At 39.3% G+C, this 13,712-nt stretch overlaps 1 protein-coding gene across 1 annotated transcript in view; it reads right to left on the bottom strand.

Annotated features, from left to right (window-relative positions):
* The window catches only part of LOC103049736 (transient receptor potential cation channel subfamily V member 6-like), a 36,194-nt gene that overhangs the window by 14,044 nt on the left and 8,438 nt on the right, over window positions 1-13,712 (bottom strand). The window contains exons 2-7 of the mRNA XM_088138613.1: window positions 5,786-5,883; window positions 4,199-4,321; window positions 3,118-3,258; window positions 1,949-2,047; window positions 1,203-1,378; window positions 151-297 (exon numbers count right to left, since the gene is read on the bottom strand). Of these exons, the coding sequence (XP_087994739.1) occupies window positions 151-297; window positions 1,203-1,378; window positions 1,949-2,047; window positions 3,118-3,258; window positions 4,199-4,321; window positions 5,786-5,883 (784 nt within the window). The remainder of the gene's footprint in view (window positions 1-150; window positions 298-1,202; window positions 1,379-1,948; window positions 2,048-3,117; window positions 3,259-4,198; window positions 4,322-5,785; window positions 5,884-13,712) is intronic.

Raw genomic sequence — 13,712 nt, forward strand, 5'->3', positions numbered from 1 at the left:
CAGCAAATGTTTGCTTCTTCATCAGCTGGACAAGAAGTTCCTAGACAATGCAATTTATATGAACATCTAGGAAGAACATTCAAATTCCTTGTTCAATAATAGCAGCAATCATCATTCTACCCAGATAAAAGTATCTGAGCTCCACAGTACCTCTTTTTTCTTTGTTGATACAACAAGTTCTAGAAAAGATTGGTCTTCACCCCAGGAGTCAATTTCTGTAAGGTCATAGAGAATGGTGGTAATAGGCCCCAAAGACCACATTATTTGCTTACGCTTTTGCAGGAGATGCTGGAACATCTGAAGAAGAAAAACAACGCATGATTGCCTGCATCAGATTGGTGATAAAATTCAGTACTAGAATTTATTTAAAAGGGCACGGAGTTTCAAAAAAAATTCAAGTCTGGATGTTGGAATTGGGATGAAAATGCAGAGATTTAAAAATACAGCCAGAAGAGTTCAAAGGCTTTTAGGATCCAGAACACACTGATTTTGCCACCAGGAACAGTGGTTAAAGGCACTGAAATAGAAATTGGGAGACTGTGAGTTCCAGTCCTGCCTTAGGTACAAAGCCAGCTGTGTGACCTTGGGCCAGTCCCTCTCTCACAGCCCTAGGAAGGAGGCAATAGCAAACCACTTCCAAAAAACCTTGCCAAGAAAACTGCAGGGACTAGTTCATGTTGCTGCCAGAAGTCAAGACTTACTTGAAACAAAATACCCAAAAGAAAACAAAAAATCTCACTTCCAATTAAGAGAAAGAGGTATTCATATTGAAAACAAATTTGAATTACAATTACACCAGAAAATGATCTGAAAGATTTGCTTACACTATTCCAACTAAACAAGTATCAATTATAACTTTTTATATATATGAGACTTGGGTTTGTATATTCTCCTTCCATTCCTGGATGAAACATGAAGTATATGAATGGAAACTCTAAATTTTGTTGCTTCATATATGAAGGAAAAGGGGAACTGTGAATCTAAGACCTAAGCCCGCTACAGCACAAATGAACCATGACCGGACCTAACTTCTGAATCTGGCTTTTGATCTAATTAGTATTTAGATGGGAAACTGCCAGGGAGCCCAATATAAATGACTAGGACCTTTCTGAGGACAAAACAAGGTAATAAAATAAATTATATCCCTGAACCTTTTTTTCCCCAAAGTCTCCCCATAGAGATCAATTGGGCTGTGTGCTCACCACAATGTTACCCTCAACTCCAGCCAATTTGAATGGAGTGAGGCCTTCATTGTTGGGAATCAAATCCAGAGGTTCCAAGTTTCCTTCTTGCTTGTCGTAGGAGAGAATGAGATTGTACATTTGGCACGCAAATGTTCTGTTCGGTTGAAGAACTAGAATGTGAAGAACCGTGTTTCCTGGGGATGAAACAACATAAGAACTACACTCAGTCAACTGCAGAATTGGTTAATACTTACTGAACTAATCCAGCTTAGTAGTGTCTCACAAGCATTATTCAGATTTAGTTATTAGCTTTTCATGAACACAAGTTTCATTTTTATATATCCATTTTAAATCAGTGGGATAAATTTATTTGGTGAGGCTGAGAACTGAGACATACTTTGTTATATAGTATTTTGACTGAGGTGTGTTACAGAGAATGAAAAATAAAATACTAAACATTTCCTAAGAATTAAAGGTAATTATTAAAAAATTGTAATAAATGCTATTTTATAATTGTATATAAGTGCAAGTGCTTGATTAACCAATGAACTTATGATTTTAAAAATGTCACCCAAAAATATGTATTATAAGACAAAGAATGTAATTAGTCTTGATGATGATTAGATTTGTAGAAATGTAATCTTTAATTAGACCTCTTCCACCACCAAATTCAAACCAGGTATAGTTCCTTATTGTTTCTACCAAAAACAATCCATGTTTTCACAGGAAGGTGTCCTGGAATAAGTTGACTGTGCACATCTTACCTAAAGAATCTTGTGCCCTGATATCAGCTCCATTTTCAATTAACAGACGAACAATTTCCTCATTGCCCATACAGGCTGCAAAAGATAAAACATGCTCCCCTATGGAAGAATTTGAGAGAGAAAACAAAATTAAAACAAGGCTCAAGCAGTGGGGAAAAAACCCCCTCAAACTCATAATTAGGGTTCACTATTTAGCTGATTCCATTTATGTTTGGGGATCTATGAACAAGTTGCCCTTGATTAATCAGTTTTCATTAAATAGTTTTCTCTTGTCTTGTACTATTATTATGACAGCAGCTGCCTTCTTAGGAAAGCCATTCCTCTGCACACATAATCTAAAACCAACATAAATAAAATAAAATAAAATAAAATAAAATAAAATAAAATAAAATAAAATAAAATAAAATAAAATAATGGGTTGGATCCAGGTTAACTTCAGGGTTTACTATAGTGGGGTTTAAGACATTATCTCAAGGACTCTTCTTTAACTATTTATTTATTCATATTTATATATCAAATTTATATCACCGCCCAACTCCCCCACAAGGAAGGACTCTGGGTGGTTCACAACACAACAATTTAAAATCAGTAAAAACATAAATAATACAAATATAAAATACAATTATTAAATACAATCAAATCCAAGAGATGGTGATATGATTTCAGCCTGTGACCAGATCATATCGGTCAAAGGGAAGACTAGGGAACGAGCCAACCCCAAAACTGACCATTCCCATCCCCACCCCATGCGTGATGACAAAACCAGGTCTTCAGTTTCTTTCTGAAGTCTGAGAGGGAGGGGGCCAACCTCACTTCTGAGGGAAGGGTGTTCCAAAGGGCAGGGGCTGCTGCAGAGAAGGCTCGCCTCCTGGACCCGTCAGATGAAATTCTCTTGCAGATGGGGTCCGTAGCATGACCTCTCTGCATGACCGGGTGGGACGGGTTGATGTGACAGGGATGAGATGGTCCTTCAGGATTCATGATTCATGATTAAGTATGGAATCATCCCATTGTGTTTACTCATATGCAGATAATACAGGTCTACTAAGGTTTCTTTACCACAGTGACAGATCCATCAGCAACAGGAGAGATGGGAAAGAACTGTTAAGGAGCACTGACTTTCTTCTGCTAATCAAAGAATCTCTGCCCTCTGGAGTCAGGAATCATACCAAAATAGAAGGGATTTGAGGAGTTATGCCTGAAGAAGTGTCCTGTAGCTCGAGGAATAGAGATGTGAGCCCCCTTCTTCAGCAGGCATTTCACTAAATGTACATTTTGATTCACTGCTGCAATGTGGAGTGCTGTTTCTCCTGCAATTCATATTAAAAAAAAAATCCAAATTAGGACATTCTTTGTACCCATTGTTGGCTTGTTTTCAGTTAGGGAATGCTAACAAACCCACCAACAATTTTTTATCTGTTTTTCAACAGGGAGTTTAGAAAGAACATATTTCATATTCTGCAAAACTTTCCTAATTGACAAGAACAAATACAAGAGTTCAAATGAGCACTCAAGTTTGAAATGAAAGTCAAAGCTCTGGTTAAACTAGATAAGTCATTAACCATATCTGTGAATCCTATGATTGGGATTCCCCTCTTTTAAATTCATAGCTAAAGGGCAAAGATATTCAAATAGAACTAAGGGTTTTTTAAGCATTTCCTTCTTTATCATCTCCCCACTGAAAATCCACTTCCTAATTCAGTTGCTCTTTCCTACAAAATGTAAGATTTAGGGGCAAATTTTAGCTTTGATACAGATTTTCAGGCAGCAAATAATTCAGGAAAAAGGATAAAAACATTCCTATTCTTACTATACACACAGGTTTTTTTCTGTGATCTATCTTGAATTATGAGGTTAGGTCCCCAAATTCCTAATATACACATTATAATACTGCATATTACTGTTCAAACATGTTGCTCCCATTATCATTTATCCTGTATTATGATTTGAGATCATGAGTATCTGCAGTAAGAGCAAGGGAAGGAGTTTAAAAAATCATGTTACAATGTTGCATCATAAGCTCCATCCCTAATATATTTTTGGGTGATGTGACACAAGGATAAAAGGGCAGAGCTTGCATCATGACATTGCATCACATGTCATTTTGGCATCATGGTTAGGTATGGACACTTCAGTGTGAGTTCTCAATACCATAAGCATTTGTCTTCAATATACACATTAAAATTTATATATTATAAATAATATTTTAAAAAAAACCCTAGCTCAGCTCCTTAATTTAATAGTGATCACCTTCATAAAGTGCTGATGTTATCTTCTCATTGATGAGTTCTGGAGCCACTTCCAGAAGAAAGTCAGCAGCTTCTGTGCAATCATAGAGAGTAGCTACATGGAGCGCTGTCTCCCCAGTTGCTCCTGTGCAGAATAATAAAAACACAAAGGCCACCTAAGAATGAGCGGTTAGCAAACAAGCCATGCTTGTTGATTCAGACATCTGCTCCATACACATGATACCTATACACAAGCATGTTGTTGCTGCTGTTATCAGCAACAGCAGCCTGAATCAATCAACTGCAGGATGAACATCTCTTTATTGAGGGTTATCGATTGTAATCTACCATGTTGACCCAGTGCAGCTGGGCAGATAGAGAAGTTGAAAAACATCTATCTATCTGTCTGCCTGTCTAAAATGAAAGGGAAGGAAAGTTTGGCTTGTCTCACTCATGAATATCTTTTAATATAAAATTTAGAGTTTGGCAAAAAGGCCCAAAACTGAAGTAGAGCTCTGTGAAGGTAAGGGTATTCCATCTTGCTATGCCGCCGTAAGTCAGAGTACTGTAGTTCAACTATGAACAGTAACACCATTCATCCTGCTTGCCACCTTCTCTTCTCATCCAAATGCAATAAGTATGCCCATGGGTGTTTACCTGACCTGGGTGTGTACTAAAGGATTGCAAAATGTTCAGTCACAGCATGTTCCAACCCTGGAATTACTGTTCCGAGTAATCTAGAAATGTCCTGTTTCAAACTATTAATTTTGTACCAGAATGTTTCTTGAGGGACTATTTTGTACATCTGTAATGCAGTGTTTCTCAACCTCAGCAACTTTAAGATGTGTGGACCAACTCCCAGAGTTCCCCAGTCACCACGTGCACACTTTTTATACCAGGGTTCCAGAATTTCAGAACAGAAGCATTTTATAATTTGCATCTTAGGGTATTTTCATATTTCATATTCTCATAGAGGGAACATTAAATATGAAAACAGGTAGGTGATCTATTTATAAAGAAACTTGCTTTATAAAATGCATTTCTATACCTCTTTGTGGTAATACTGACTCCAGAAAGGGGGAAAGTGAGCACTAACATTCTAGCAAATAACTCTTTTATCTATTAATCTAATGTCATTGTCTAATAAATCCTCTTATTAGAAGTTCTATTGCAAAATAATGCACTAATTGTTGGAATACAGAGAAATAACGATATCATGGTGGAAAGTAAGTAATGCTGAATCGTGCATGGATTACTTTGAAACTCTAGAATGCTATCTGGTATTTAAGATGCATATGCAGATATGCAAAATAGGGACATTCTTGCTGACAATAGCTGGTATGGTTGGAAGAGTGGTGTCAGGCTAAGGACAGACAGAGAAATGTGTATATTTGCATAACACACCAAGTGACATAGACAGAATATGGTGAATTCGCAGTAAAATTCTTAACAGAATGAACTATATATCAACAACATAATGTGAAAGAAGAACGACACCTGCATGCATCTGCACAGGTGCACTACAGAGGATTCAAAAATGGATAGATCAATGGCTGTTGCAGCACTTGCTAGTCCAAGAAAATTCTCTCTTCAGAATAGGTTTAACTACCTCTTTGATAAATGTCACAAGAACCATCTTGGATTAATTTTCTGAGAGCCTGGATGTTGTTCTCCTTGGCAGCCAAGAGAAGAGGAGATTCCCAGATCCTGCAGGAAGAAAAAAAATCCACCAGTAAGAAAATTACTCTTGACGATCAGAAAGTATTAGTGACAACAGCAAACACAATCTTAATGAAAAGATAGGAAAGGCATGACCAGGAACTATGCTTGTAGGCTATTTGAGGAATCTAGCAAAAGAAGAAAAAAAAGAAGCAAAAACAGTAATCAAATTGAGACTATCAAGATTTTATCAGATTTCACAGTGCTTACCCAGAATCACAAGGGGGCAGCACAGGGGCAGATAAGAAAGATGTTAATTTAAAAGAGTTCGCTATAATTCTAATATCATATATAATATACTTATAATAGCTATAATTTAAAAGAGTTAGCTATAAAAAGAGAGCCAGTTTGGTGTAGTGGTTAAGGCATCAAGCTAGAAACTGGGAGATTGTGAGTTCTAGTCCTGCCTTGGGCACAAAGCCAGCTGGGTGACCCTGGGCCAGTCACTCTCTCTCAGCCCTAGGAAGGAGGCAATTGCAAACCACTTCTGAAATCTTGCCAAGAAAATTGCAGGGACTTGTCCAAGCAGTTGCCAGGAGTTGGAAACTGGCTCAAAGGTACACACACACACACACACAAACCTACATGAAAGAGAACCTGAGAAGTAATGGGAAGTGGCAAGAAACATAAGTGAAAACTGAAATGGAAAAAAATATTCTCAAAATTTCAAGGAGAAAAAAATCCAAGTGGCTTTCTAAGTCAGTTATCATAACAGTCAAAGAAATTTGTCAGAAGAAATTCATCAGAAATGAGAAGAACTTACAGAAAAAGAAGAAAAAGAAGAAGGAAAAAGAAGGAAAAAGAAGGAAAAGGTAAAAAAAAGAAAACATAGAATTATGACTAACTATGAAAATGTGGAGTAAAACTACTTTTATTAGAATGGTTACAGTACCAGAATCTTGCATGTCTGAATGTGATTTCCTTGTTCCCTCTTTTATCTTCATGTGAATTGGGGGGGGGGTACCTGATTTAGGTATTTTCATAAACTCTATCTTTGTATGGACTTAAGCCACATTTATCTGTTTGTTCCCTTGGTAACAGATCTTCCCTCTTTCTGTCAAGGCCATCCTCTCTATCCTCTACAGTATTATACTTTAGTAGCTGCTCAAATGGATCTCTTCATGGATCACTGCCTTGTCGTGGCGAAGGGGCTTGCGTAACTCAGTGAAGCCATGAGCTATACCGTGCAGGGCCACCCAAGACGGACAGGTCATGACAGAGAGTTCTGACAAAATGTGGTCCACTGGAGAAGGAAATGGCAACCCACTCCAGTATCCTTGCCAAGAAAACCCCATGGACAATGTTAAAAGGCTAAAAGATATGACGCCGGAAGATGAGCCCCTCAGGTCAGAAGGTGTCCAATATGCTACTGGGGAAGAGCGGAGGGCAATTCCAAGTAGCTCCAGAAAGAGTGAAGCGGCTGGGCCAAAGCCGAAAGGACGTTCAGCTGTGGATGTATCTGGAAGCGAAAAGAAGGTCCGATGCTGTAAAGAACAATATTGTATAGGTACCTGGAATGTAAGATCTATGAACCAAGGCAAGCTGGATGTGGTCAAACATGAGATGACAAGATTGAACGTCGACATCTTGGGAATCAGTGAACTGAAATGGACGGGAATGGGTGAATTTAATTTGGGTGACCATTATATCTACTACTGTGGGCAAGAAACCCTTAGAAGAAATGGAGTTGCACTCATAGTGAATAAGAGAGTGGGAAAGGCAGTAATGGGGTACAACCTCAAAAACGACAGAATGATCTCAGTGCGTATCCAAGGCAAACCATTCAATATCACAGTCATCCAAGTCTATGCCCCAACCACTGATGCTGAAGAAGCTGAAGTTGACCGCTTCTATGAAGACCTACAACACCTTCTAGAACTAGCACCAAAAAGATGTCCTTTTCATCATAGGGGATTGGAATGCTAAAGTAGGAAGTCAAGGAGTAATCGGAATAACAGGCAAATTTGGCCTTGGAGTACAAAATGAAGCAGGGCAAAGGCTAATAGAGTTCTGTCAAGAGAACAAGCTAGTCATAGCAAACACTCTTTTCCAACAACACAAGAGACGACTCTACACATGGACATCACCAGATGGTCAATACCGAAACCAGATTGATTATATACTTTGCAGCCAAAGATGGAGAAGCTCTATACAGACAGCAAAAACAAGACCAGGAGCTGACTGTGGCTCAGATCATGAGCTTCTTACTGCAAAATTTAGGCTTAAATTGAAGAATGTAGGGAAAACCACTAGACCACTCAGGTATGACTTAGATCATATTCCTTGTGAGTACACAGTGAAGGTGATGAATAGATTTAGAGGATTAGATTTGGTAGACAGAGTGCCTGAAGAACTATGGACGGAGGTCCGTAACATTGTACAGGAGGCAGCAACTAAAACCATCCCAAAGAAAAAGAAATGCAAGAAAGCAAAATGGCTGTCTGATGAGGCTTTACAAATAGCTGTGGAAAGAAGGAATGCAAAAAGCAAGGGTGAAAGGGAAAGATATAAGCAACTGAATGCAGATTTCCAGAGAATAGCAAGGAGAGATAAGAAGGCCTTCTTAAATGAACAATGCAAAGAAATTGAGGAAAACAATAGAATGGGGAAGACTAGAGATCTCTTCAAGAAAATTGGAGATATGAAAGGAACGTTTAGTGCAAAGATGGGCATGATAAAGGACAAAAAAGGCAGGGACCTAACAGAAGCAGAAGAGATTAAGAAGAGGTGGCAAGAATACACAGAAGAACTATACAAGAAAGATCTTAATGTCCCTGATGTCCACGCTGGTGTGATCACTGACCTTGAGCCAGACATCCTAGAGAGTGAAGTCAAGTGGGCCTTAGGAAGCATTGCTAACAACAAAGCTAGTGGAGATGACAGTATTCCAGCTGAGTTATTTAAAATACTAAAAGATGATGGTGTTAAAGTGCTGCACTCAATATGCCAGCAAGTTTGGAAAACGCAACAGTGGCCACGGGATTGGAAAAGGTCAGTTTACGTTCCAATTCCAAAGAAGGGTAACGCCAAAGAATGCTCAAACTATCGCACAATTGCACTCATTTCACATGCTAGCAAGGTTATGCTCAAAATCCTACAAGCTAGGCTTCAGCAATACATGAACCGAGAACTACCGGATGTACAAGCTGGGTTTCGAAGAGGCAGAGGAACTAGAGATCAAATCGCCAACATTCGCTGGATCATGGAGAAAGCACGAGAGTTCCAGAAAAATATCTACTTCTGCTTCATTGACTATGCAAAAGCCTTTGATTGTGTGGATCACAACAAACTGTGGCAAATTCTTAAAGAGATGGGAATTCCAGACCACCTTACCTGTCTCCTGAGAAATCTGTATGCGGGCCAAGAAGCAACAGTTAGAACCGGTCATGGAACAACCGATTGGTTCAAAATAGGGAAAGGTGTACGACAAGGCTGTATACTGTCACCCTGCTTATTTAACCTATATGCAGAGTACATCATGAGAAATGCCAGGCTGGAAGAATTACAAGCCGGAATTAAGATTGCAGGGAGAATCATCAACAACCTCAGATATGCGGACGATACCACCCTAATGGCAGAAAGTGAAGAAGAACTAAAGAGCCTCTTGATGAGGGTGAAAGAGGAGAGTGCAAAAGCTGGCTTGAAACTCAACATTAAAAAAACTAAGATCATGGCATCTGGACCCATCAATTCCTGGCAAATAGAAGGGGTAGAAATGGAAGCAGTAACAGACTTCATTTATTTGGGCTCCAAGATCACCGCAGACGGAGACTGCAGCCATGAAATTAAAAGACGCTTGCTCCTTGGGAGGAAAGCTGTGGCAAGCCTAGATAGCATATTAAAAAGCAGAGACGTCACCTTGCCGACAAAGATCCGCATAGTCAAAGCTATGGTTTTTCCAGTAGTAATGTATGGCTGTGAGAGCTGGACCATAAAAAAGGCCGAGCGCCGAAGAATTGATGCCTTTGAACTGTGGTGCTGGAGAAGACTCTTGAGAGTCCCCTGGACTGCTAGGAGGTCAAACCAGTCAATCTTAAAGGAAATCAACCCTGATTGCTCATTGGAAGGATCGATAATGAAGCTCAAGCTCAGATATTTTGGTCACCTAATGCGAAGAGAGATCTCTTTGGAGAAGACCCTGATGCTGGGAAAGATTGAAGGCAAAAGGAGAAGAGGACGGCAGAGGATGAGATGGTTAGATAGCATCACTGAAGCAATGAGCATGAAACTGAGCAAACTCAGGGAGGCAGTGAAGGACAGGAAGGCCTGGCGCAATATGGTTCATGGGGTCATGAAGAGTCGGACACGACTTAATGACTAAACAACAACAACAACAGCTGCTCAAATATTAATTTGAAATTAAACTGTCCTGCTTTTTACATGCTTCCTCTGATAGTTTATTTTATTTGTACAGATCAATCCATGAACACAATTACAATACAAATAATTACCAATTTAACAAAGCCAGTGCCAACAATGGCAAGTCCTCAAGGATTATTATGCTGACCAGCTTTGTGAAACTTGTTAGTTTCAGAAATGTCAGACAGCAGCTTTTAAAATTCTGAATTATCATGAAATGACCAAAAAAAGGCAATATAAGACCATGGAACTTAGAGAAATCTGCCTCTGAAGCCCCAAGTTATACCAGTGTGGAGAGCAAGGATAACAAATTACTGGTCTAATTAACTTTGGGAATCTAGCAGAAAGGGATTGCTGAGAATCAACATACTGTACACTTGGACTTTTAACATCTGGAAAAGCTGTGGAGAGGAGGGGAGCAGAAGGCCACTTGGCTTTTAAAGAGATAAATCCGAGTTACTTTTCTTTACAAGAGAACAAGATATAGCTTCCTTGAAGTAAAATAAAGAAAAAATATATTGATTTATGCATTCAGTTTTTACACAGGTATGACTGGAAATTAAAAAACTGACAGATAAAATAGATTTCCACTCCTTGGATGTGATTTCCAAAGGATATGAGAAACCCTAAGAGTTCATAGTGAACTTTGCTTTTTGGATACAAAAAAAAAAAAAATGAAATGAAATACTGATACCAAACACATCTGTCAGGGCTTCTTAAATGAGCAGACACCACCTCAGGAATAGCTTTGGGGAAAATCAAAGTGAGGCCTTACAACTCTTCACCTCGATGAAGAGTGTTGTGTGACATTCACAGCATGAGGTTCTTTGTCAAGATGAACTTAAGCTGCTTCACCCAAGCCTAGTAAAAACATTCACACTTTTCCTGCGAATTGGGTAAGAATAAGACAAAATGCAATTCTCTCCTTGAAACCAGCTTGGTGATGTTTATAGAGGCCAACTTCACTACTGGCAGTCGTTATCAGTAATGGTTCCCCTCTCTGGGGAATCCCTCTGCTTCCCATTCCTGAAGTCCCTTCCTCTGTGCAAAAGGTTATGGGTGATGCCTGTGTATTAAGTAAGTAAAACACATGATAGGAAATGTTTTATTTAGAACCAGGTTAAATGGGGAAAAAACTGCTAAGAAAATCAGTGAGGAGGCACTGATCTCATAAGGGAAATGGCACTAGGGCAGAACAATGTTACTATTTCATTCAAATATATCCCTACAGCTAACTCCTAAAAGTTAGCCATGAGTAACTAGAGGAGGCAATAGTAAATGATCTCAACCTTCTCCAGGCTTTGCATCTAGTGTTCTCTGGCCAGGGCTTTGGCTGGACCTGTTATCTGACCTCCCACAGCCTTGACACCCAATTCATGTAGACCGTCTCTCTTCTCCCTCTCATTGCTTGCTCAGCAGTCTCCTTCTTTTCCTTCTTGCATGCTTCTTCAATTATTTCTTCTCTCCTGTATGTCATCCAGAAGCTGCAGCTGGTAGAGAATGTGGCGGCCCAGGCAGTGATGGGTATGCCCCAATATACTTAGGTGATTCTGATGCTTTGAGGGCTCCACTGCTTGCCAGTGGGCTTCCCACTGCGATTCCAGGTGCTGGTTGTCATGGCCCTAGTCCTAGTTATTTGAGAAATTGCTTCCTCTGAGGTTCATCTACCCATCCAACTAGATCTCACATAGTCAAGTACAGTATATGCAGGTCCCATCCCTGCAGGACTATCATCTGATGGGGCCCTGGAGGCAAGCTTTCTCCATTGCTGGACTTTGGCCCATTTCATCCCTCCTGTGCTTCCAGAAACTTGTAAAAACTTTTCTCTTTCAGCTGGCGCAGGAGAAGGGTGCTTTATAATATCCATCATTCATGGCTTATTTGTTTTAAATTGTTTGTGGTTAGCTGCCTCCAGCCTCCAGGAATGGCTGGCAAAGAAGGATAGTAAACAAACCAACAAACAAACAAACCTCCTACATGACCTTGGCAGTGGCCAAGGATCATTTGCATCCCGGACATTGTGCTAAGACTCTGAAAGGAATGAACACTGCAGAGGCATAAGGAAACATTTTTGCTACCATATTTTAATGGTAGGGGGAGGAAATTTTTTAAAATAATGGATTCTTTTATTTGAAAAGCAATTTATACCTGCGTCTGAAAGCATAAAGGACTGCTTGGGAAAGGTAGCGTTTTTAAAATTGAGGCTCTGAATCAAGACAATATGTAACTTCTCCTTCAAACTGATCTTGTCTCCTGGTGACTTCCTGAATACAGCCAGGCTGTTTATTCAGTAACAGTGCAGAAGTGGTTTGCCACTGTCTTCTGGAATGATTTTTTTCCCCCACTACCAGTCTATTTATGTATTTATTTGCTAGATTTATATCCCGCCTTTTACAAAGGGATCTCCTTTCATGTTATTCCTATAGCTGCAATTTTTGAGGTAGGTTAGAATGCAAAAGAGCGACTGATCCCAACTTTAGTGACTTTTCAGGATAGAACTGAATCTGGATTGTTCTAGTCCAGCACCTTAAACACTAGCCAACCAGCACAAACTAGCCTACAGAAGGGGCATTTCCTGTTGTTCTCCCATCTGTCAAAATCCAACCTTGTTTAGCTTTTTGAGATCACCCACAATGAGCTAGGATTGCTATCTAGAGCTGGGCAAATTAAAAGAAGAGTAAAGAGTGTGTACAATACACTTGGCATCAATTGCTGGAATGTTCTATCTTAGTTTTCATATGTTCTTACATATAAAAAAAAAAATCACCTTGTTCTTCCTATCACAAGTATGAGCCTTCTCCTGTTTAACTTTCTGGCATATGGCCAGATAAACTCTATGGCATCACATATAAATATAAATATCCATAAACCAGGATTTTAGTATATAATGTAACATTCTTCCTGGAGCAATTAAAGTCACATTTCCAGATGTCAGGAATCAGGTGAACAAGTTCAGGAAACCAAACCAAACATCAAATGTACTCAGAAAACTGACAGCCTTCGGTCTGCTAAGGATGAATTCAGAGGAATACTGTACACATGGCTCCACCAACTTCTTCCTCTGTAAAGTCTCCCAAAAATGAGAGATGGAGAATATGTTGGGGAAAGGTAGTTGATCTTTGATGGTAGCCACATCTGCCACCAAGGATTATCAGGGTCTAATATTTTAAATCTCTTTAAGTCCTAAAGAAGGAGTTAAAATTCTATATCAGAAGATAGAAGTAAGGAGAGTCTCTATTCTGTTCTAATACTTAGAGATGGACCAATCAATGGACCAAACTTTTGTTGCCTGTCCTACAAATATAACTCCTACCCCTTTGAGGGAACTTAGCTCTTGGAACAGAGAACATATTAGAGACAAGCTTTTTGAAAGGGATGCCAATAAAGATGCTACTGAAGCACAGCCGTCCAAATGTGCATTTTGGTTTCATCATTATAAAAAAATAATAAAAGTCTCT

Source organism: Python bivittatus, unplaced genomic scaffold, assembly GCF_059951505.1.
Source record: "Python bivittatus isolate LINGU-HERP-01145 unplaced genomic scaffold, Pbiv_v1 ctg000270_np1212, whole genome shotgun sequence".
NCBI lineage: Eukaryota > Metazoa > Chordata > Lepidosauria > Squamata > Pythonidae > Python > Python bivittatus.